At 49.3% G+C, this 25,804-nt stretch overlaps 1 protein-coding gene across 6 annotated transcripts in view; it reads right to left on the bottom strand.

The window, feature by feature from the left end:
- The window catches only part of CSGALNACT1 (chondroitin sulfate N-acetylgalactosaminyltransferase 1), a 324,300-nt gene that overhangs the window by 62,938 nt on the left and 235,558 nt on the right, over positions 1 to 25,804 (bottom strand). For all 6 annotated transcript variants that reach the window (XM_060291556.1, XM_060291555.1, XM_060291560.2 and 3 more), the window contains exon 3: positions 21,094 to 21,986. In XM_060291556.1, coding sequence (XP_060147539.1) covers positions 21,094 to 21,703 — 610 coding nt within the window. In that variant the 5' untranslated portion in view covers positions 21,704 to 21,986. The remainder of the gene's footprint in view (positions 1 to 21,093; positions 21,987 to 25,804) is intronic.

Genomic DNA, 25,804 nt, shown 5'->3' with positions numbered 1-25,804 from the left:
ATATCAGGCTTCATGTGTGCGCACGCGTGTGTGTACTTGTTCAGGAAATCTATTATCAGAGTACGTTTCTTATCATTTTCTCAAAAACAAGCTTCATGTAGTTTAGACACAAGAAAGACATCTGCAAGTTGCAAAACAGACCCCTCTTCTCCCCCTTACATACACACATATGCACTAGAGCGCACACGCGTGCACACACACACACACACACGCTCTGCCCAGAGTCGGTCCATCTCCGACAACTGCAGCGTGCCCTCCGGATGCTCAGGCTGAAGTCCCCGCACCATCCCTGACTCCCCTATTTTGCTCGTCAATCCTCCGGCCAATGAGCCACTTCCACGCTCACAATACGCCCAGCATCCGACCACTGTCAACCAGCTCCCCCGTCACCACCCTGGTCCAACCACTCCACCTGTGCGGGGTCCCTGCGACAGCCCCCGACGGGCCTTCGGCTTCTACCCACCCCACGGTCTACTCCCAACACAGGATCCAAAATAACCCTTCCACAACTCAAGTGGGACCGTGCTACCCTTCAGCTGAGAGCCAGCCGGCTCTCCCCAGTTCACCGAGGCACGTGAAGCCAAGTCCCCACGATGGTCCGTGAGATGCGGCGCACACACCCTCCCCCCGGCTCCATCTCCCCTCTCCTCCCGCGCAGCTCTGCCCGGCTCGCCGGCTGCCCACACCTCCCTCCCGGGCACCGGGCAGCGCCAGCGCCCCCGCCTGTCCTCTCTGGACCCCTCTCCCTCCAGGTACGTGGAGGACCAGCTCCCTCGCCTTCTGCACGCTTCTGTCCACCTGTCACCGGCTCAGCAAGGCCTCGTCTGACCGCCTTATTTCAGACTGCAGTACTCTCCCGGGCAGCCCCCCACTCCTCTTAAACTCCTTTATTTTTCCCCGATAGAGGGGCCTGTCTTTACTCTTGCCGCATAATTTGCTCCTTTAGGTTTACGTTGACTCTCTTCACCAGCTAGAACGTAAACTCCACGAGCCAGGCTCCGTGTCTGGGTTTCCCCTTCTGGGCCCCCAGTGCCTGGGATGGCGCCTGGCACACAGCAGGCGCCCAGTGATGCCGCGGGATGAACGGGAGCGGAAAGGCTGTCTGCTGTTTAACGCCTGTGCGAACGTCTCAGGATTTACCACGCTGCGTCAGGAAGCCAGGGTAAAGAGAAATCCTTTCACCATTATTTCTGGGGAAGAAAGTTAACCTATATTCAGGTGCCAACTCACACTTCTATATGATGCTTCCTTTCTGAAGTTATTACCTCATTTTTTTCCCTCAGGCTGACAACTCTGAAGAGCTTGGATTTTATTTCCAAAAGCTGTGCTTTAACATTTACCCATCATCTGCCCCAGAGACTCATCTATCAGGTCAATACTTGAAAAGCACTATGAAATAAACTGTATCTTAAAACACAGTATTGCTTTAGAAAGACAAACAATTTCATTCCAACCGACACTCCAAAGTTATGACCATTCCACCTCCCCACAGTAGCTGTGGGGTGCTGAAATAAAAGAAAGAATTTATTTTATTTCTGCTCTGGCTTGGTCCCACTGGTCCCAGATCCCAAGAGCACTGGCCGCCCAGTCTCATGACAGAGAGGTCTGGACACAGCCCCCCGTGGAGGAGGGGCCGCCATGGCCGAACCTGCACCGAGTTCAACAGGCGGAACACATGAGTCTGGGGCCACAGAAAGGAGCATCTAATCGCAATGAACACGGTGAATGGAAAGTCAGTAAGACTAATGGGTGAAATTCCAGACAAGAAAAATGGTCAGGCTTTGAAAGACTCAGCTACTCATAGACTCCAACAGGCAAGAAGCCACAGCACTAACAAATCTGCCTGCAGCTTCAGGGCGTGGTCCACGCCCGCTGCTGACAGTAGCTCTCAGCACAGAAGTGCCTTTTCACGTGCCAACCGCGAGACCCCTCCTCTGCCACCATCTCCTAAGAGGATTCTCATCCAGAAGATCCTGCAGGGGTCACGAAATCACTGGGCTCTCCAGCAACAGGAGGCTTGGGGTTTGAGAATGGAACACAGCTGCCCAAAGAGAGAAATGACAAAGAACGCAAACTCACATTCCAGGATGTGCTGAGATCAATGTATTGATAATCATCCGAGATCCACAATTCTCCACATTACACCTTTCCCAAGAGACACCCTCTTACTTCAATAGATTCTGATGCACAAAACTATGATTAGGATACTACTGACATTTAAAGATGACCACTGATAACCATAATATTAACACTGGGTTAGATGAGAACTCTAACTTTGTGAAGAGAACTTTTCAAAACCTCTTCACTGGAAAACTTTTAGTTTTGCTTGCATTAAATGATTTTTTTTAATTAAGGGTACTTTAATTAATTAATTTATGTATTTTTGACTGTGTTGGGTCTTCGTTTCTGTGCAAGGGCTTTCTCTAGTTGTGGCGAGTGGGGGCCCCTCTTCATCACGGTGCACGGGCCTCTCAGTGTCGTGGCCTCTCTTGTTGCGGAGCACAGCCTCCAGATGCGCAGGCTCAGTAGTTGTGGCTCACGGGCTTAGCTGCTCCGTGACATGTGGGATCTTCCCAGACCAGGGCTCGAATCCGTGTCCCCTGCATTAGCAGGCAGATTCTCAACCACTGCGCCACCAGGGAAGCTCTAAATGATATTTTGGAGATGAGTTAGGAAAGGGAAATGAACTCACCACTATCTCAATGGCGTGTTAGAGAAAATCAACTATAATTCAGGAGGGTATGAGGAACCAGGGAAGGAGTCTAAGAAATTTCTGGGGCTATAAAAATGCTTCCCCCAGGCCTACCAACAAATAGCAAAAGCAGTAATAATAATTAACATTTACTGTGCCAGGGGCCACTATAAAAGCATTATGTGTATTCACCCATATATTCCTTGCAACAATCTCATGAGGTATTAGTAATGCCCACTGTGCAGATAAGAGAAACGGGAGTGGTTTCTGTCTGTACGTCTACAGATACAATTAGTTAGATGGCTCAGCTGAGATTTTTAACAGTTTTTTAAAAATTAGTTAATTTAGTTATTTTTGGCAGCGTTGGGTCTTCGTTGCTACATGCAGGCTTTTCTCTAGTTGTAGCGAGCGGGGGCTACTCTTCGTTGCGATGCGTGGGCTTCTCATTGCGGTGGCTTCTCTTGTTGTGGAGCACGGGCTATAGGCGCGTGGGCTTCAGTAGTTGTGGCACACAGGGTCAGTAGTTGTGGCTCGCGGGCTCTAGAGCGCAGCCTCAGTAGTTGTGGCACACAGGCTTAGTTGCTCCACAGCATGTGGGATCTTCCCGGACCAGGGCTCGAACCCGCGTCGCCTGCACTGGCAGGCGGATTCTTAACCACTGCGCCACTAGGGAAGTCCCTTAAGCTGAGATTTAAATCCAGGCATCTCGACTCCAAAGCCATACTTATGAAAGAAGACAGCAGAGGGATGGGATAGTCTAATATCAATACATGTTTCCCACTGTGAGATCATGGAAAATATATATTGGTCTCTGCCCTGGTTCCTGGCACAGAGTTCCTCAAACCCTTGGAATTTTCTGGGTGACAAGAGTGTTTTTTGTTTTGATGAGGTGACTCTGGGTGGGCTTCTGGATGGGGCCTGGTCACCGGAAGGACAGAGTCATGATTAGAAGCATGGAATTTTCAGCTCCACCTCCGCATTCTCTTGAGAAGTGAGGAAGGCTGGAAATGGAGTTAATAATCGATCATGTCTGTGTGATGAAGCCTCCATAAAAATTCCAAACGTATAGGGGTTCAGAGAGCATCCAGGCTGGCGAACAGGTACAGATGCTAGGTGGCACCCAGAGAGACCATGGAAACTCTGCCCCTTCCCACATATCCTGCCCTACATCTCTCTCCAATCTCTATGTTCATCTGTATCCTTTATCATATCCTTTTATCATAAACCAGTCATCTAGTAAGTAAAATGTTTCTCTGAGTTCTGTGAGCTACTCTAGGAAATTAATTGAACCCAGTGGGGGCATTGGAACCTCCAATCTATAGCTGGCCAGTCAGAAGCACAGGTGGTAACCTGGGTTTCGACTGGCGTCTGAAGTTGCGGAAGGGGGCAGGCTTGTGGGACTGAGCCCCCAACCTGTGGGATCCGATGCGCTCTCCAGGTAGAAAGTATCAGAACTGAGTTGAATTCTATGATGCCCAGCTGGTGTCGGAGAATTCCTTGCTGGATGTATGGGAAAAACCCCACACACACATTGGAATTGGGCACAGAACCCTTTTACCTGCCCATGAGTCACAGCAGAATGAGAAGGTTTGCATTTTACATAGACCAAGATTGTAAAAAATTAGTTATATGCAGTTATGACACTGGCCCACACTGGCCCCCCTTTGAAGGGCAGAAGATGCATCTCCTACTGGTGCAGTATGGAGATGAACAAGAGAATGCCAGGTCACCTAAGACAGGTTAACAGCAAAGAGACTGCTGTGAATCGCAGCGGGGTAAGGCATCCTTGGAAGAGAAGGAAGATGGACCAAGGGCAAGAACCAGGATGGTTACTAAAATAGAAATGCCAAACACACATTAAATTAGCTTTCTACTTTAAACACTCAAATACATAGAGATATGGAAGAATAAAAGTGCATATGAAATCATCACTGTCAAACATTTATTGAATAGTAAGTACAGTGGTTATTTTTATGTGTTTAGACCTTAAATTGCTAGTCTCTCTCTCAGAGGAAAAAAATCAAATGAGTAAAAGTTTACTCATCACACTGCAGGGCCACCCCCTCCTCCAGTTCAAAGGAAGTGTCCTCCTTCTTCCTGGGCAGGCTAATCCCTCTACCTGTGCTCCTGTGAATTAATTTACTCATTCAACCAACACCTGTCAGCGTCTATGTACCAGGCACCCCACTTTGTGTTAGGGCTAGAAAGTGGTATGAGAAATGGTCCGTCATCTCAGGCTAGTGGGAAAACTTAGCAATCACAGGACACAAATGCTATGAAAGAGAAGTGCATGGGGTCAGCACCAAATGCCCCAGCTTGGGTTTCCGCTGGCTCCCTTGACAAAGACATCTTTCTCTACCCCAATTAAAGAGTTGAGTATCTCTACTTTCAAATTTAAAACAAACAAACAAAACCCCTCTCCTTCCATCTTTTTGCTAGGAACCTTTCATTTGGGAGGCCAAGAAGAGCTGTTATCTCTCAGCTGTGATGATTCACTTACACACATTTTCTACCCAAAGCCTCTGTCCACGACTTGAACGGCACAGACGCGAAATTCTGCGCCAAGCTCAGAAAATGACCAATTGCCTCCACGGACTAGTTACCGCCTGGGCCAGCTGCCTTCACGGGCCAACTGCTCTCTTGATGTCCCGAAATGTCTCTAACTTCTGGATTCGCAGGTAAGAGCCAACAGCATTCAGCAGCCAATCCCATCAGTAGCCCTGCTCTCCCATCTGACTTTCCAGCTACTCTTGAAACAGCACAGGGAACAGTCCCAATTTAGGCAGCTAAATATATGGCACATCATACACACCAAGCTACAGATGGAAAGCCACATATGCGAGGCTGCCGCAGCTCACGCTGTCTTTCACAAACCGACTGACTGCAAGACATATTTTTGGAAAAGAAGGGAAAGGGGAGAGACAGGCTTAAAAAAAAGGCACCATTGACAGTAAGGTCTTTTTCCAAGAGGAGGAAGAAGAGGTGTTTTGTTCTCCTTCTTGACATTTGAAACTCCTGTTCCTCTCACAGGAGTCCTGGGAGGGCTTTGAAGAAAGTTAGAATTTGAAAAGGAATAGATACTGTACATGTATATGTATAATTGAATCACTTCGTTGCACATGTGAAACTAACACAACATTTTTAATCAACTACACTCCAATATAAAATAAAAGGTTTTTTTTTTAAAAAAAAAACAGCTATGTATACAGAATAACAACAACAAAAAAAAATAAAGTCTATTTTGTCTGATACGGAAAAAAAAAAAAGAAAGTTAGATAACAGAGTAAGACGTCATGGGGACAGGGACTCGGACGGAGAGCCCCAGAGCCGCGGGGATGTCGGGAGCACAGGCTCCACCAAACTGCTGTCCAGGGGCCACAGGACCCAGGGCCACCGTCCTGCAGAGCTGGTGACGAGGGTGAACATATGGCTCTCTGCCGAATCCTTCCCTCCAGCCTGGACACCTGCGATCCATCATAATGAGGATGGACACGGAACTCAGGGCACGAAGAAGCTGTGCTCAAGCCTCTTCCAAGAGGCTGGCCATTGCCTTTCTAAGAACGACCCTCACTTCTGCGGGCTGGCTGTCTTCTCCAGGCTTGGTATTTAGGGTAACGATTGGTCAAGACTGAGAAGCGACCTACAATGTGTTTTCCTCTTCTTGAGTCTCCAGAAGCAGGACAGAAATGCACTACCACCACCACCTTGGATTCTCTGTCTGTTTCAACCACCAGATTTTGTCACTTTGAGGAGATCAAACGCTACTTTCTTTTTTAATCATGTCAACATCGTTCAAGCACTGCTATATCCTTTTGCAAAATATAAGAGCAACAGATTGTCAAAGTAGAATATCTGGAAATAAAGCATCACCTATAGTTCCACCACTTGCGAATAAATCCATAAATGCTTTGATATAGCATTTTCATCCTCTTAATCTTTTTTCTTTACATAGTTAGGTGTAAACTTTATCATCACTTTCACAGCTAAAATTACAGTTTTGCTCATGACATAGGCTTTGCCCCATTTTACTTAATAGTTACTGAATAAATGATTTTTAGTTGCTATACAACATCCCACTTTAAAGATACATGATTTTACCAGTCTCCTACCGTCAGGCATCTGAGTTGTTTCTATTTTTTCACTATTATAACCATTTCTATGGCGTACATTCTTGATATAAATATTCACCAAGAATACGTTTTCAGAAATGAAAATACTGGGAAAAGGTGTGCACATTTCAGAGGCTCTTGATACAAACCGCCTTACAGAATGGTTGTACCCACAGATATTCACATTACCAGGTATAGATGTTCATCTCACCTCACCGCCACCAATGCCATGTATTGCCATTTTTTTAATTATGGCAATTTAATATTCAACTTTTGTTTTCATTTTTGACTGTTTTTCACTTTTTAATGTGTATTTCAGGCACCCGTGTCTCTTCTTCTGTGATCTGTACATATCTTTAGCGCATTTATCTTTCATAGTATTTGTCTGGACTTAAGTTTAAGCAAGAACTTATATCAGGCTCATTGTACCTTTAGCCAAATAAAGCAGGGTCTGTTTAGATTTCACCCTTAGCATTTGATGTGTGCCTCTCTGTTATCCAATAATCTGCAAAGGACATGACTGACTCTGAATAAATCTGGTACATAACTGAAGGGTACTAAGACATACTTTTATATCCACACACTTGATGTGAGGCCACACAGTCTGCTATTTTTCATGAATTCCAGTGCAATTTAGTTTGTGGCTAGAGGTTACTGAGATTAATGATTTCATTAAACATGTAGAGAAGGCCAAAGTATACTCCGTACTATTAATAAACTCTACTTACTGACCATCAACATATTCATAATTTGAGGTTCAGCCATGAACTTGAAAATAATAACATGTTTAAACTACAGCCTTTTAGGAACATTGGTAACTAGTGAGAATCCCTAAGAAAATGTCCAGAAATTTAGAGGATTTTAGTAACATAATATTATCTACGTGAGAACTGTGAAGGCTCCTTTCAGAGAAGCACACAGTCCTCACCCTGAGATCAGCCAACATACCCCTGGGCTCTGCCTGACACGCAGTAGACATTCAGTAAGTGTTTGTTGAATAAATAACTGTCCCAGGGTGCCGAGCTCACTGCTCCTGACCTGACTCAGATCGCATCTCCTGCCTGTTCCCTGTGTCCAGCTGAACCCCAGGCCTTTATCCCTGTTGAGCCCCTTGAACTCTGCACCTCCTGCCCTGCTTGGGCCTCCATGCCAACTGGTGCCAAACCTTGCCTGCATCGGGCCTGACACCCCAGTTGGACCAGGTTTTGCCCTAAAGGCTTTTGTCCCCTTCAACACCAGCTGGAGGCCCAGCTGTGGTTTGGTCTCACAGCGGGTCCACCCTGCAGCCCCGCTCCCAGGCCTCTGCTGATGGCCACTGACCAGTGATGGCACACACGCTTTTGGTTCTTATGCTTGAATGTTTGGCCTCAGACTAATGACAGCGTGTTTGGACGATGATTCCCAAACTGGAAATTCGTTTTTAGGGCAGTCAGTTGACTATGGTCAGAAACACGTAAACAGAGATTTTTTGTATTTCTGTCTGTTGAATTAAACTTATAGTAAAAATAAGATGTGGGTCTTCCTTTTTCAGCCTCTGTTCTACTTCCCCGCCCAGTGTCTGCCCATAATAGTGTCTCATATAAGAAGGACATGATTTAGCACTTACATATGGGGGAAAGAGGTTTGACATCAATAAATACCACTGCTGCCTTAAATTCCCTTTTGAAAAAGCCATGATGTAAGTACATATGCTCCTGGTAGCTTGTTCATTACACACTCCGGAGAAGTGCCTATGGAAGAGCCCAGGATTCTATGGTTGGACCCAAGGAGTTACCACCTCCCAACATACTCAGCTCCACAACCCCCCCACCCCCACCCCCTGCCCCGCCTTCCTGTCCCACGGCTGCAGCCTCGGTACAGGAGCCTTCACCACCTCAACTGTTTATAATGCCTTGTCATTAGTCTCCCAGCCTTCACGTTCTTTTAAGGACAGAGGTTATGTCATATTTATTTTTATTTATTTATAAGTAGCTTTATTGAGATATAATTCACCTACCAAACAATTCGCCACTTCAACCACACAAGTCCCTGTTTTTACTATAGTCACAGAGTTGCGTGACCACTACCTCAATCTCATTTTAGAGCATTTCATCTCCCTGAAAGGAAACCCGTACCTATTAGTGGTCACTGCTCATCCCCACCTACCCACCCACCCACCTACCTGGAGTCCTAGGCCACCAAAAATCTACTTCCTGTCTCTACCCATTAGGTGGTTCTGGACATTTCATGTAAGCGAATTATACAATATGTGGTCTTTTGTATTTGAATTCTTCACTCAGCATCATGTTTTCAAGGGACATCTGTGCTGTAGCGTGTATCAGTACTTCATTTCTTTCTACGGCAAATACTTTTGTATGGATAAGTCACATTTTGTTTATCAGTCCATCCACAGGTGGACATCTGGGTTGTTTCCACCATCTGGCTATCCTGAACACGTTTTTGTGTGAATGTATGCTCTCCTCTCTCTTGGGTTCATACTTAGGAGTAGAACTGCTGGGTCATGCAGTAACTCTACATTTCCCATGTTGAGGAACTGCCAAATTATTTCCCAAACCTGCCGTGACTCCCAGCCCACTCCAATATCCCCTCTACCCTGCTGTCATAGTGACCCAGCTGGAAAGCCAATCTAACCACTATTAAAAATGGTCAACAGTGCCTATGGCCTGCAGGCTAAACTAGAAACTCTAAAATGCATATAAACCCTTGATGATGTTGGTCCTAATCCTTCAGGGTCGTCATCTGGCCACACCTCCTCCCACCCAGACCAACATCCTCCTACTTAGTACTCCAGCATCCTCTGACTGCCTGCAGGTCCTCGACTGCCCCAAGCTTTCACACGCCTCCGGGTTCTGCCCATGTCACTCCCCCTGCCTGGAGCACTCCCCCGCCCCAGAGCACATGCCCTTGACCTGAGACAACTCGAATCGTCTTTCAAAAGTCTTTTCCGTGATGCCCTTTTTGACCCCGCCACCTACGGCCAATCTCTCCCCCCTGTACCACTTGTTTAAGGTGTGACTCTGCCGTCATCGCCTGTGAGGGGCAGGGACCTGGCGTGTGACTGTGTCCACCCCTAGCATGGACGATGCCGGCACAGAGGGCACGGCCAATGGATGAACAGACTGAACACCCAAGTCTTTCAAAACCTCAAAGCATAACTCTCCCGTTACCCATCTATTCCTGCATTTAAGAAGCTATGACGCTTCAGGTCACGCCGAACATAATCACTTCCTCCTGGAACTTCATTTCCTCTCGGCTCTGTCCTCTACCTTCAGCATCCTCCCTACAAGAACCTGCACGTGACGAAACCTCACAAAATCGTGTTTTCCAGACCAACTGATAAACCAATGGAACCTCCAAGGATAGAAAAGTCTATTCCTTCCCTTCATCTACGTCCACAGCAAAGACGGGGGGCTGAGGGCAGAAGGAGAGCCGGGCAGGACGCAGGCCAGCGCTTCCAAGATGGAGCCACGCCCCTTGGTGTTTTCTCTTCCCCCACCTCAGCTCCTGTGAGTCCTACAATGAGAATAAAGTCATCGGGCAAAGGCTCAGCGGCCCTGCCAGCTCATCTCCCTGCGGATGCCGACTTCTGATCAGCAGCCTGGGTGGGAACAGATGGAGAGAGAGGAGAGACGGTTCACCGACCCTGGTGACCACTTACAACTCTAAGCAAAATATAAAAGAGAATCTCATCACTGTCACCCATATGCTCCCTTTCCCTGGGTGAGTCGGATGGGGTCTGACTTGTAGTGCAGGAAGCGCTGGCTGCTGCTGACAGAAACATTTACAGGGCAAAGGAAATGGGGGGGGATCCCCTATCCACAAGTGGGCTGCGTTCAAGAGTGCACGTGTAAATCGCTCCGAAGGCACAGGAACACTAGGATCTGTGGTGGTGACGTCCTCGGGCCAGCCACAGGGCCCTGATCCACCACGCGCCTGCGGAGAGGCACCCAGTGCTGTGAACCAGCCCGAGTCCACGGCCGTGAGGTCCAGTCCCAGTTACGGCTCCCCAAGTCAGCACGACAGACATCGGATGGGACAGGGGACCATCCCTCCCTCCCCCACAAGACCGAGGACAAGGGGCACTGGCTGCAGGGAAGGAAGGAAGGAGCCAGGTGACAGCCAGGGACAGAGCCCCAGAGGAAGCAGCAGGACAGGACACAGAGGGGAGAGCACAGCTTCCCAGCGCTTCCAAGTCTTGGCTTTATTTCCTAAACAACGGTCTGTGTAGAGTGACAAAGAGGTGGGGCGGCAGGTGCCAGCTTCAGCCACCAAAGTGTCCCCAGGCCTGCGGGGACGTGTGGGAGAGGGTGGAATGCAGGAAGAAGGCGAATGTTTGATGTGGGAACAGGACAGCACCTTTCCCCCATTTCCCCTTAACTCCCCCCACCCAGCTAACACAGGACCCGCATCAACACCAGCAGGAGGGTGACAGGGATCCCAGGCAGACCAAGGTGAAAGGCAGAAAGGGATGGAAAACAGTAACCCCAAGTTCTGACAACGCAGAAGGCAGGGATGGCTCCACACGCCAGTTTGGGGAAGTGTGCTTGGAAATGATCGATTGTCACAATACTGTTACTTTTTATGATCGTGTGACATTTGATAGAAGAAATCCAAGTGGCCAACACTGAAACATTAAAACTCAAAGAATAGACATATGGTACCAGATAGGCTTAAGCAACCTGCCATTTCTCTGATTCATGGCCACAGAGGAGAGACCACGGCATTCAAGGTTTCCGCTCAGAGGACCCAGGTGTGGGATGTCCCAAACTTCCCGCTCATCAGCGAGATCAATGCAATTCAGCGCTTTTAAACTGTTGGCTTGAGCATGATGGGTGAAACCATCAACAGATTGTGAGAAGAGGTTACTGATTCATAGAGAAATGGAAGCAGATGAAGTAATCAATAGATCTTAAATTATTATTTTAAAAAGTGGTTTCACACTTCTGCTTCCACTCCAGGGTACGATGAGTTTAAAGACACATTGCTCACAATGAAAAAGAGCCAGACTCCCTTCAAATGCAGGACTTTTCTGAACTTCGCGGAGAGCTGAGGCCACAGAACAAACGGCTGGTCCCAAATCTGAGGAGAAACAGGAGCCTGCAGGGAGGGGAGAGCAGGGAGCGCTGGCCCAGAGGGGCAGAGGACATGGGGCGGAAGAAAGAAGGCTGAGCACAGGCTGGCGGCACAGGGACGCCCTGGGGCTCCAGAGAATGGATAGGTCTGTACCCCCGCGGCTCTTCCTCCAGAAGCCTCCTCGGGTACTCACAGAAAATCAGAGCCTTAGAAGTGTCCACGAGGTGCAGGCCCGGGGGCGGGGGTCAGCAGCCATGTCGGGGGGCCCTTTCCTCCTGTCCCCCTCTCTGGAACCAAAACCTATTGTTGGGGAAAGCGCAACAAACATTCTCACCCTCAGGAACTGGTGAAAGTTCCCTGCAGCTGGGGAGGGAGGAATAAAAAGTCTTATTCCTGGGGTGGGACAGGAGACACCCCAAGAACCAAAGACCTGGTAGGACTGAGATTTAATCAGAACATCAGAGACAGCTCCACTCCCCACTGCCCTGCAGTAAGCGAACAAGCTTGAATAGTAAGTGACAGCAGAAATGCTGGGAGGGGACAGGACAGGAGCACAAGGAGACCTTCCCCAAGGGGTCACAGGGCTGGACGGACAGCCCTCAGGCAGAACCACCTCCACCCTAACACAAGGTATGACCGAGGAATTTGGAGCCTGGGATGCACTGAGGGTAACCATAGCAACCACAAACCTCAAGCCCCGCCCACTCCTGCTCCCGTGCATGCATACACACGGCACAGGAAAGGGAAAAGTGCGCCATTTCCAGGCATAAACACTATTTATCTCAGTCTCTACTAGCTACACCAGAGTCAACAAAAGTTATGAGGTTTGGAAAAGACAAGAAAAAAATCCAAGACACAAAGCAATCATCAGAACCGGACTCAGAGATGACACAGATGCTGGAGTCATCTGATAGGGAATTTAAAATAGCGATGATTAATATGTTAAAGGTGGAAAAAGTGGACAACACATGCGATCAGATGGGCAACTTCAGCAGAGAGATGGAAATGATCAGAAATAAATGGAAATGCTAGAAATTAAAAGCGCAGTAATAGGCATAAAGAACGCCTTGATGGGTAGTCTCTCTGCTGAGGAAGAATCAGTTAACTTGAGGTGGGTCAATGGAAGTTACCAAACACAAAGAGAAAAAAAAGTGAAAACAAAAAAGAAACAGAACATCCACTAGCTGTGAGACATTCACACAGGTGGAGTCCAGAATGAGACAAAAGGCACGGGGCAAAGAAGGACTGGCTGAAATACTGGCTCAGAATCTCCCCAAATGAATGACAGACACCAAACCACGCAGCTAAGCAGTCCCGAGAACACCAGGCAGGAGAAACACAAAAACGAAGCAAAGCTGAGGCACAACCGAGGAGACAGTGCCGTACCAGCGCTGCCTCCCAGGGCTGCTGCCTGCACACGTGCAGAATACTGACCGCAGGGAAGCCGGGGAGAGGCAGGCGGGAACCCTGCGCTGTTCCTGCAACTCTCCTGTAATTCCAAAATGACTGCAAAATACAGCATTTCTTAAAAGTGGTTTTGGTGTTAGGTACTCTGTTGAGAATGCACTAGTAACACCCAGGGCAGAAAATGAAGATAACTTTCTAAAGACGTCCTCTCCACTCATCCCCAACCTCTGGCATTTATGTTCTTGAGTTTAGAGTTTAAATCTGATTTGTGATGGGTCCCAGGAATCCAAGTACTCTTTATGGTATTGTTTTGATGGAAAATATCCTCCCACAAACAGCTAATTTACAATGGAAATTGAAGAGCGGAGGTGAGAACTGGGTACCTTGGGTTTTCTGTAAACTTTCTTTCACAAGGTTCGAGCCATCTCTCTTATACACACGGACTGGGCAGGGTGTACTCAGAGACAGGAGCTGAATGGGCCGCGGGTCTGGTGCCCCAGGCCCATGCTGCTCACCCGGCACGGGGAGCAGGAAGCCGAGACCCCAGGGCCAGCGGGGTCGGGGGGGGGGACCTCGAGGGAGTCAGACTCTGGCCAGGCTAGGCTCCCGAATGGGAAACACCACTGTGAGGGCTTGCAGCCACTGAACAGGGAAAGCACTGTGCACCCATCGCTGCTGCCGGACGTGGTGAGGAAGACGAGCTGAGTCTGATAAACCAAGAGCAACAGAGGGAAAAGGGTCCGCGAGCTCATCGCACGGCCTCGGGAAGATGACAGGGAACTTCTGGCTGGAAGAACCTGAAGACTGCAGAAAGGCTTACAGGGGGCAGGGCCTTGGGTGCAGAGGATGGCGCACGGGGAGGAGGAGGGTCAGGGCAGGCAGGAGAGCTGGGCACTGGGCGAGGGGGGGAAGGGCAGGAGAAGCAGCGGGAACAGAGCTGGCAGGCAAGCTGGGATCAGAAGGCGGGCAGGGGCCCCCAGGACTGCCGGCACCGTGGGCTTTCATCCAATCCAGAACTCACATAAAGTGTGTATGTTGGAGAAGAAAACAGGACCGTAAACCCCGTCTCTTCCCTTAAGCACGGGACACGCCCGCCACCCGGCTCCCTGACAGCTCCCGACTGGCTCTTCTGCACTCCATCTTCTCTCCTGACTCGTCAGCTCCCACCCCTCTTCCACACTGCTGTAGGAGTCTCAGAAGAAACGCACCCCGATCAGTTCAAGTAAAGCATTTCATGCTGAAGGCGCCCAGCCCCGCATGACCCCCTCCCCTTAATTGAATGATGCGGCCCCTCCCGTGCCGCTGTCTGCCCGTCTCCCCCAGGAGCTCATGAATTTCCTTCTCTTCCTTTAAAACCTTCTTCCCAAGAACATTTATACAGCTCACCCGGGTGGGGCCTCTCCCAACCGTCTGCACCCCTTGGACGTGCTTTTAGGTTTCCCCCATACTATCCGGGACCAGAGAAGCGTGTGGATAGGTCAGAGACCCTCGGAGGTCCGAGGTGGCATGGCCAGGAGCTACGATCTGAAGGTCTGGCATCTGAGCCCATCACTTGCCACCTGAGTGGCCTGGAGGCTGTTACTTAACCTCCGAGTTCCAGACTCACACTGACAAAACGGAGGTAAAATGAATCCAGGGTGCTGGTGGAAGAGGGGATGAGATGAACCAGTGCTGGTGAGATGTCAGGACAGGGCCTGGTGCGCAGACACAAGACCAGCTACGATAAACCACGGGGTCCCCATCTCCGACCACGGGACCCCCAAGATGCCACCGCTGTTTGAGCACCTGAGAACCACAGCAAGTGTGAGGAGGCGGTGGTGAGCTGAGCGGGACTCAGGAGCTGAGCTCACTACCCACCGCCCCCCAAATGAGGGACCGTCTGACTACAGATCCAGGCGACCCTGTGAGCTAAAGCCCTTGGCCCAGGCCTCAGGGTCCTCGTGTCCAACATCCCCAGTGACTCTTGGGTCCCGCCTGCTGGCTGGGCTGATCTCCCCCTAACCCCACCCCGGTCCTATTCCCCGGTCAGTCGGCTTTCTGGCCCCCGCCCTCTGCTGCCATCTGTTCCCCTCTCGCTCGCCCCTCCCCATAACCCCATCTCCCCTTCGAGGCTGGCTCAGGTCCCACCTGCTCTGAGGTCTCTCCCGAGCCCCAGGGGCCTTCAGGCACCGATTCTGACACTCGGACCAACGGCCACTTTCCGCCACTGAACCTCAGTCACTGAGAGCTTTGTCTCCCCATGTGGGGAACCGGGTCCTTCAGGCCAGAGACCTGGCTTCATCCTCCTTCCCCCGCCCCTCAGGCCACTGGGGACGTTCTGCCCGCAGAGCAGGTGTCCCGTCCACGCACGTCGATTAAGCCTGGGCACCGGGCCTCATCCACGACCCCGCACAGGACAAACTCGGGGTCTGGCTAAAAAACTATGGCTCCTTTCCGCAAACACCAGCTCCTCCCCAACGTGGCTGACAGACTGGGCCTGCTGGGCTGCACCCCTTGCCTGCCGTCTCCCCGCCGCACCTCCCACGGAGTCCGAGGCCCGGATCCAGGCCTCCGCCCATCGCGCCTCTGCTCAGCACTCCCGCTAACGCAGCCACGTTCCTCCGTCCTGGACGTTCCCACAGCATCCCCAGCTCCCTCTTACAGCACATCCCTAGTAGGAAACGTGAGGCAGGAAGAACAGTGACACCTCAATTTAAGAAAAATCCCCTGGGAACGAAAGTGCTTCAAATGAGTCCAATAAAAAATTCTAACAACAAGGTTATCGTAAAACAAAGTTAAAGACTTGCCGGTTTCTGCAGTCTTGCTAGAAAGTACTCCACATGCACAGGATGGGTGTCAAACCAAGGTCGCGCCTGTCCCGGTCTGCCGCGGGTCCACAGAGCTGGCCTCAGCGATGGTGTCAGGCTGCACAGTGTCCTAGTTCCGTCTCCCTGCCTCACCCTCCCTCCTGGCCTCTCTATTCGGCGGTAGGACTGGCTGCCCAGTTTGCAGGGACCAGAGCAAAATGGAAAGGTAGGGCCCCTTGTTCACAACTTACTGAGAATTTCAAAATATTCTGAGACAGCAGAGCACCTCCCCTGGCAGGAGGCTCAGCCACTCCCCAGAAGGGGTCTAGGGTCCCGCCCCCGCAGAAGGGCAAGGCCGCTACCCTCCTCACCATCCCCCCAGGAAGAATCCCTCTATAGTGTAGCCTCAAAACGTTTATTGGCATTTAAGCCTCTTATCTCTGATTTCAGAATAAAAAGCATTTCTCCCTATTTAGGAACGTAAAGCATCAGCAAACACACGAGGAGACCTCAGGGAGGAAGCAGACAGACGGAACGGGCTGCGGTGACAGAGGAAACTAACACCACGCAGGCCCGGTGGGAACTGGACAGTAAACACGCATGGTCCTTCCGTGCACGTGACGAGAGGGCGGGTGGGAAGGGCTGTCCTGGGTTCTACGGCCTTCGCCTCCCTGGAGATGCTGGCTGAGAACTGGGGCCCCGCTCAGGACCTGAAGCCCTATGTCCTGCCCACAGCAACCTCCCTGCACCACCTGCTCTCTTCCCTCCACACCCCGTCCACTGCGCGGAATACCCGTTCTCCCTTATTTCTGCACCAAGATCCCCAGGCGCCCCCAAATGCCCGGCAATGCACCTGAACGCCTGCCTTACCTTTCCTCCCCAAGTCACAAAGGAGCATCTCCCTGACATGCACGCTGAGCACGGTCCCGAGCACCCGGGTCTCCAAGCACCTGGCCCTGGGGCTGGACTCAGCAACATGGTCACCGGGCATCCTTGGAGGTTATGCGGAGGCACCAACAATGGACATACAAATCTCCGGGCCCTCACCCGGTGCCTCAGCCACCCAGGAAGCACGCGGTCTTGGCTGTGGAGCCCAGGAGGTGGGAGCTTACTGGGCAGGCGACGGTCACTAAGGCTTTAGAGCTATTCCCGTATCCCCTTGTTTTAAGACGCGTCTCAGGGTGCCTTCAAAACCTTCAGTTTCTTGTGGCTGGTGGTTTGACTCCATCTCACCGTAAAATCAAGTCTTTTCGCGTCTGAGACACTCTTGCCACCACTAACCCTGCGAAAGCTGGAGGAGGGGAGCTGCCCAGGCCGGTACAGAACCTCCCCATGGAGACAGCAGACACAGCACCTCACACAGGACTCACGGTGTTGGGAGTTTGGGTTGTAAAAGGGGAATAATTCGGGAGGCTAAACTTTTATGAAATGACGTCGAATGTAGGCACCGGAGCTCTATTTAAATGTACCATCAAAGCCCCAAATTGTGCCACTCAGACTTAAGCAGGAGCCTGTGTATCCCACACAGGAGTCATGAACCACAAACACAAAGAGCTTTTCTGTTCACTTGAGGAGATAAACAGTTAGGTTTCCGAAAGCACAGGATCTGATCATGCTTTTCTACTTTATCTTCTTTTCCCAGACGGTTGTACAAAAAATTCATGTTATTATGTGAGAATCCAATGCAAGAATCAGTGCCAGTGAAACATCTGGTGAAGGGAAGCTGGGGCAAATGTTGTTCCCTCTATGTTTCAGAGATAGATAGTAATTCAATCAACATGGATAATAAATTAGATGGTCATCAATAGGCATTCGCCCTCCGCAGGCTTCACAGAACTGTAGGAAGTGACCATGGTCAGAGCAGACCTTACAGATCATCTGTCTGAATCCCTTCTTCCACAGAGCAGAATCCCAAGGGGTGGGGCATATCCTGTCACCCAGCAGAGGGGGGCAGGACACCCCTCAGGGACGGTTCCTCGGCAAAGCCAAAAAGAAAGCCAAAGTGGTGCTTTGTATTTTGCAGAAAGCTGGGCCGGGTGGGCCTTGGGGGACATGAAAGTCAACTTCTCCCCAGCCACCAGGAGGTGAGGGGTCTGGGTCAGAGTCACACAGCCTCTGCTGTGTCATCACGCCTCCTGCCCCACGGTTGGCTTTAAGTCTACTCAACTGTTATCATCCAGAAGCATCGCACAGGGTTTTATTATTATTCGTTTAAACACAAAGAACCCCCATCCTTATCACACTAGTTCAGGGTTCAGTGAATCCGTGGCCCTCGTGTAGAGCTCTCTGAGGGTGTGGAACCCAGGTTTGCCCATGGACTTCCACTCAACTGCCCCAACGTTTCGACTACTGACACCCAAACACAAAACGGTCTCTCCAAGGTTATGTTTAAAAACCCAAATACGTTGTGTTAAAGATACACTTCATCCTTACAGGGTCCCATTGCTTGTTCTCACGCGTTATAAAACACAGATTTCAAATCAGACCCTGTCCGTTCCTTTCGTTCTCCTCAACTAGGTGTATGTCAAAGAACCGTGAGCCAGGACTGCAAAGGTCTTCAAATGTAATTCAGTCCAACCACGTCTCTGATGCTAGAGTCATGAATTATCACCTCCTGGCCATCCAGCTGATGACAGAATCCTTGCAGTGACGGGAATCCCACTTTGCTCCAAAACATCACTGTTTGACAGTTACTCCTTTTGCTGAATTTAACTCTGCCTTCCTGCAGCTCCCTGACTAGTGAAGTCTTTCATGATGCCTCAATTCCTGGGAATATAAAAGATCCCCTCCACCATCTTTTGTGATAAGAATGAAAAAGTGAGATCAACTGTGTATGACAATCAAATACATAGAAACGTATTTAAAGTGTTCGCATCTATTTACTCATCATATGAACATAGCTGACAAGACTTTCCCCAAACTTGGAAGGTGTGTGTGGACTGATCTGCCTTCACACACAGGCTGTGTTAAGCCCCACGGGGCAGCATGACAAGAGGGTTTCGGACAGAAAGTCAGACGTACCACAGAGCACCTCAGCTCAGGGACAAGAGGCCCGAGTCACCGAGAACCACAGGACTTGCACTTTAGATCCTGTACACAGAAAAGCGGACGGGGATTTCAGACATGAAAGCAGATTAAAAATCACTGATTTGTAATCAAGTCCTTTTGAAAGTGCTTTGCGCGAGGGCAGCTCTGGCAGCGTACTCCACAACCAGGGTTTCCTTTTTAAGGATGTTTAATGATTTTCCCTGGGGGTCAGCTAGGCAAGTAATAGTTGTGGAAATGTTTCATAAACCCTAAAGCACTATAAAATGGGATGCTACACCCTCACGATACTTTAAACGCTTACTGAGTGCTTACCTTGTGTTTATACTTGCTAGATCCCCAGTGCAGTAGGCACTTTTAATACCTCATATAAATGAGTAAAATCCTGACATCGGTGAACGAAAACCTGTCACTTGCCATCCGCCTCTACAAGGATGAGGTCAATAGCCACGGCAGCCGCTGACCTTCAACTCACCCTGAAAGGAGTTCAGGGTGGAGATCAGGAACGAGGCCCTCTGTGCTCTGGGAAACACTGGCAGAACAGGCCTTCAGATAGAGGTTTTCAGGAGATTTTATGAGCCCAATTCTTGCATCTTCTCTTATCTAGAAAAGCACTAAAATCATGAATGGTGACATCTGCTCCTCGTGAATGGCAGCCACCTTCTGCCAGAACGTGTGCTTCACTGCACGGACCCCCTTCACCAAAGTCACACATACGCTGACCCCCACCCCACCTCTTCGGATCAGTTCCTCAGAGCTGTCTGAGATGCTGTCCCGGGCTATCGTCCTCATTTTGTCCCCGAATAAAATTTAACTCACTACTCTCACATTGTACTTTTTTTTTTTTCAGTCAACAGACCAAAAGCTTGATCTTGCAAAAGATTTCTTTGCCTAGTCTAGGTATATGAAAAATGATAATATACCAAAATTGCATTAATTTACAGTTCACATGTAAAGGGGAAAAAACCATAAGACAGGAAAGCATCCAGAGAGAACAGGCATAAATAGCAGAGGGAGGGTTTCTGGTATGACTAAAGAGGGTTTGTCTTCCTACAGGTTGATGAGACGGTCGTTACAGAACTAAAGTAGGGAGCAGGGTAAGGTGGACAAGCCATGTGTCTGGGAAGTATCTCCTTTCCGGAAACAGGAGGAAGAGCTGGATGCCCTCGAAGGCAGTTCCTCTTCCAAATTATTAGTTGATTTTTGAATCAGTAACAACGGAAAAATTGGTAAGAAGAGTCTTCCAAGAAACTCCAAGACGAGGCTGCTTTTTTCTAAAATTGACACAAACACAATTAATACTAGGTTGTTCTGTGCCCATGAAGAAAGGTGAGGCATTCACTCTCCTAGCTTCCAGGTGCTCTGCCCACCTCTAGAATATGACCTAGTGGTTAAGGACGTGGACGCTGGAATCAGACTTCTGGGTTCAAATCCCAGCTCTGTCACTTGCTAACAGAGCCCCCTTAGGTGATTTACTTAATTAATCTGAGCCTCCATTCCCTCACCCCGCAAAAGGGGTCACTGCCAGTGTAAAGCTCCCAGAACAGAGCTGGGCGGACCTAAGTGCTACAAGTACATGTTCGCGACTACTGTCCTGGCCGGGGCCTGATGACAGGGCCCGGTCTCTAGACGTGCCTGGGAGAAGGCATAAAACGAAAACTGCCTATCACACTCTATTTGGGTTTCAATATTTCATGTTTATATTTTGTTTTCTTTCTTTTTTATTGAGAGCAGGAAGTTCCACCTTCTGCCAAGAAACAATGAACCTGTCCACTCAGTGACTGCAGTTTCCACGAGGAAGTGAGTGGAAGCAGATATTTCTGAAAAATACAAAAAGCCAAGCCTTGCCTTCAGTCGCTCATTCAGAGCTGCCTATGCGTCATCCCCAAAGCCACCGCCAGCCTCTGCAGCCGGGCTCTGCCTGGGCCCAGACCCGGGTGCCCCTCCGACCACCTTCCACCCCCTTCGCAAGCGGGCCAACCTTCGATGAAGTCCGAGGCCGTGTAAGGACGCTGGTCGGGGCTGCTCTCGGCCGGGCTGTTCAGGGCCTCCACGGCCAGCTGGATGACCTCCACCAGCTCATCCCGCTTGTCCTTGCGCACGGGCTTCTCCTCGGGGTGGCGGGTCAGGCCCGTCTCCAGCTGGTACACTTTGTGCAGGGTGAAGCTGTCAAAGGGCACAGCGGCATACTCGGTGGCCTGCTTGACGCCGGTGTGCACCTCCGCCCTGTCCACCTGGGAGCGCAGGAAGGCCAGCAGGTCGGCCTGGGCCCTCCCGGGGGGGCCCGCGGGGTCCCCCGTCAGACGCTGCGCGGTCCTGAGCTGCTCGCTCCTCTCCCGCAGCTCCTCCTGGAGCTGTGTGAGCTGCCTCTGGAGGCTGCTGATGTAGTCGCGGTGACGTTCTTCCCACTCCTGCATTGCCGCCTGGTACCCGTCCTTCCCCGTGGGGCCGTTGGCCCGGGGCAGCCCCAGCTGCTCCTCGTCGCCCCTTGGCGTGCAGGCCAGCATGTAGAGGACAGAGACGACGCAGCAGAGGAGCACAAGCAAGACCACAACCCGGGAGACCCAGGTGAGCAGCCCCCGGCGCACCATCCTCGCTCAGGGATCAGCCACGCGTCCAGCAGCCACGGCGTTCATCCCAGACCACCCGGCCCGCGAGGGGCGTCCCTGGACTAGACCACAGGGAGCACACGTCCGGGGGTCCCCGAGCTGCTCTCATCCATTTCGGTCTACACAGCGTCTTGTTCCTGGGAGTCCACCACCAAGGGCAGCAGGTTCCTGACTTCTAAAGAATGAACTTCCAGGCAGAGGCAACGAGCCAGGGGAACCGTCCAAGTTGTCACGCTCATTCCCATCATAGCCTTCCAGAGGGAACCTGAGGAGACCAATGACAATAACACTTAGGACAATAACCCCCTTGTGTTCACCACGGCAATCAATAATCAATATTCAATGGAGTTTACGGAAAAGGCTTACAACAGGTGATTAAATATTGTTCAGTGTTTCTAAATCAGAATGCAAATATGCATCTGCAGAGTAGCGTACACAAAGAACAAAGGATGCGGAAAGAAGATTGGAAGAAAACATGGCAAAATGTGAATTCTCTCTGGGTGGAAGGATTAATGGTGATTTTTCTGCGTCTCTGTAATTTTCTCTATCTTGCAAATTGTCCACAATAGCACATATTATTTTCATGGTTAAAAGGAAAAAGCAAAACTTGAATGACAATGAAATTGCAGAACAGGGTCTTCCCAGCACCCGAGGATGCAGACAGTGAGCATCCCAGGCTCCTGAAGCCACCCAACCAGGGTAGGCCTGCAAGCTGGCTCAGGGTGGTCCTCATACTTTCTGATGAGGAAGTGAAGAAGCACCTGGAGGCCCAAATATGCAAATGCTAAGTGCGAATGATAACACTCAGAATGCATCCGGACAGTTCTTCCAGGACAGGGGATGATGAGTTTACCACAGAAAGGGATGGAGCTGGGAGAAGTAGACCAGAAATACTGCTTTGTCAGGACTCAAACCCAGGACGCCTCTGCTCAACCTCTGGGAGCAATTTCGTGTCCTGGCGGCTCATCAGAAACACCCAGCCAGACCACAGGGCCTTTCATCCAACTCCACCGCCCCCCCAAACAAATGAGGAGCCACCTGGCTCTCACCCGCTGTCCCCTTCCCCCGGGAAGCCCCTCCCTCCTCCACCCGGCACTCCTTCCTCAGTGCCCTCCCTTCCTTAATCCCCTTTCCTCAGCTGCCCTGCCCATCTGAGCCGAAAAAAAGAATGATAAATGGATCAAGTAAGGTTTCTTGTTGTAGGGAGATTTTAATAAAACTTTCCTAGATGCATCTTTTTATATCACTTCTCTGAAACAACCTCCCTGAGGGTACTGTGTCCTGGTCATTTTATAAAAATTCAACATTAAAAAAATCCCCATGAAAACTAAATTACCTTTTTTTTTAAGGCTTTTTGTTTGTTTGGGGTTATTTTTTGGCTGTGCCTTGCAGCTTGTGGGATCTTAGTTCGCTGACCAGGGGTTGAACCCAGGCCTCGGAAGTGACAGCACAGAGTCCTTACCACTGGACCACCAGGGAATTCCCTAAATTACTTTTTACAGTCTTCACCCGACCTAGAAATCCAGATTCTCACCTCATTTACTGGTGGGCTGTCCCCTTTACTGACTGGAAGGACTCCAGTCAATTAGCAACTTCAGGACCCCTGGGAGTAGGGAGAGATGATCCTTCTGGCATCCTCCCTACACTGAAAATACCATAAACAGTAAGGCTCACTGATGGTCTAAGTAGTCACCTGCCATGTCCTATGGCCACACTTTCGAGTTCCTCTCCTATTTCCCTGGTGATGTGCCTCTTACATATATCACTATGCTATCAAAATAGTTTATTTCCCAATTTTCCTTTAAAATTCAACACATAACATTCTCTCCAATATTTCCCTTGGCCTGAGGATTTTCTCTCTCCTATAATTTAGCACAATACACGGTTATCAGTGCTGAGTTCAAAGTGTATGTTTAGCCGTGGAAGCCTTTTCTGTCTGATGAAAATCTCAGGCTTTGTATAATTACTATAATTCTGTGATTTAAAACATCTCAGCTTTGGTACTCAGGCACCTTGCTGTTTTTAAGGAAATCGCTCCGATGAACTCATTATATCCAAGTATTAAATTACCAGTGAAGACATGTTATCATGTTATGCGGCTACTTTAAAGACTTTTACTTTAAATGGACTGTCATTAAAGACAAAATAAGCAAATCAAATAACAAAAATGGAAGGTTTAACACCATTTGTTGTACTGTGGAAACAAAGTATGCAATCTTTCTAACATATTTTTAACGGAATAATGGTTATGTTTGCATAATAAATTGAAATCACATTGGTTAACCAAAGCAATGTATTAAAGCAATGGCTAAAGAAGTTTAAAACTGTACAACAATTATTAGTTCTGTTCCGTAAGTCTCTTGAAAGTCTAGTCTGGCTTTTGAAATTCACTAGTATAAATTTCAAAGTTATTTGGTATTCCATTCTTCTGGATGTAAAAGGAGAAAAAAACAGATGTAGGAAGAAATGACTTTTTAAAAGTAATAAAAGCCGTAAAAATTACTGCCAAAGGAGCAGTGATGGATTTCTCCTTTTAAATGTCAAGAGCAGATAACGTATGTCAGAAACAAAATTCTAGATCTTTTAACACACAGTGTTTTGGGGATGTTTCTAGCAATCTAACCTGTAATGATAATAGTAACACCTGGCCACACATTTGTCTGCTAGAGTCAGGAGGCTCATCCTTCGCACTCTTGCTTCTGTGGAGACATCGGGTTTTTCATCTGCAGCAAAGATCTGACCTACTCAGCTCTACCACATACAGGAAAGAATGGCCTCAATGAGATGTAACCCTGACCAAACGTACAGCCAAACCGCAAAGGTACAACCTCTCCCGCTCTCTGCAGAGATGCTGGGAGAATTAAAGAGTTAACTTTTATAACGTGTTTACAGCTGCAGATGGAGAACACCATGTAATTACCAAGCACTATTACAAGTTAGAGACGACAGTGAAAATACAGCTGTACCATCCCAGCAGCATTGTGCTACTATTTTAAAAACTTAGGAAAGGCACCCAGATTTCAGAGGAGCTCCATCTTTGGGGTGGCTGGAGCGCGAGATACAGCCCTGTCAGTGACCAACGTTAGGAAGTGTGGGTGAAGGGAGGTGTGTGCTCCTATTTTTTAACCACAGAAAATCCCTCGTGCTCGTCAGGTGTCTTGCCACCTACACTTTAAACGTCCATCCTTCTCAAGTGCTTTCCCCAGTGCTTTCCTGCCTCTTGCCAAATCCCCGAGGATGTTCTGTGATGCACCTTGTCCAAAACACTGAACTTATTGATTAGACTGAAGAGACATCCAAGCCCAGCGGTTTTGCTGCCATTCTTACAACCTCTCTGGGCAACAAAACGGTGGGCGGAGGCTCCTCCACGGTCCTCTCTGAAGGGAGAATACGCTGCAGAGCAATGCTCGCCAGATGCCCCAGGGTGAGCCAACGTAACGCAGCGCTACTCCCCAAACTCTCAGGCTGGACAAGGGATCTAAGGACAGACTGAATAACCCTAAGAGCTCTGCCCTGGGGTATACAGGTAGGGGGCTGCATAAGGAATTTCTTTCTGAACATTTAAGGAAGAGAGTCTGAAAGAAGCAGGGGGCCCTAGGCCAAGGGGTCCAGCAACGGGTGGGTTTCTCAGACTCCAGGTGCAAAAGCTGTCCGGCAGCCCTGACATCCTGGCCAGGCCACCAAGCATCCTGGGCAGCCCCACATCTCCAAATAACACAACGATGGTCCAACCATAGGACAGAATCACAGTCCATGCCACCCAGGATACTGTCATTATTCATCCTTGCTGTTACTGAGCATCTAATGTTATTATACACTGATAAGTTGTTACAGGAGATGAAAAGTGAACCAAACACAAATTCTATCAGCAAGTTCATGAGCTTGTAGAGGCATTAAGCCCTTCGTAAATAACTGTAACATGAGCCCCCAGCAGGCAAACGTCATTAAAACAAATACGAAGTGTTAATGCCATGCTCCCACCTACCAAATGTGTGTGTGGGGGGGGGTGTATGTGGGGATTGAGAAGAAAAGTATAAATATAAATAAATAAATTTCCAAATGAGAAAAGCTTAAAATAAATGT

Source organism: Globicephala melas, chromosome 21 (genome assembly GCF_963455315.2).
Source record: "Globicephala melas chromosome 21, mGloMel1.2, whole genome shotgun sequence".
In the NCBI taxonomy this organism is placed as follows: Eukaryota; Metazoa; Chordata; class Mammalia; order Artiodactyla; family Delphinidae; genus Globicephala; species Globicephala melas.
The sequence above is the reverse complement of the archived record's forward strand: the minus strand, read 5'-3'. Positions and strand labels throughout refer to the sequence as shown.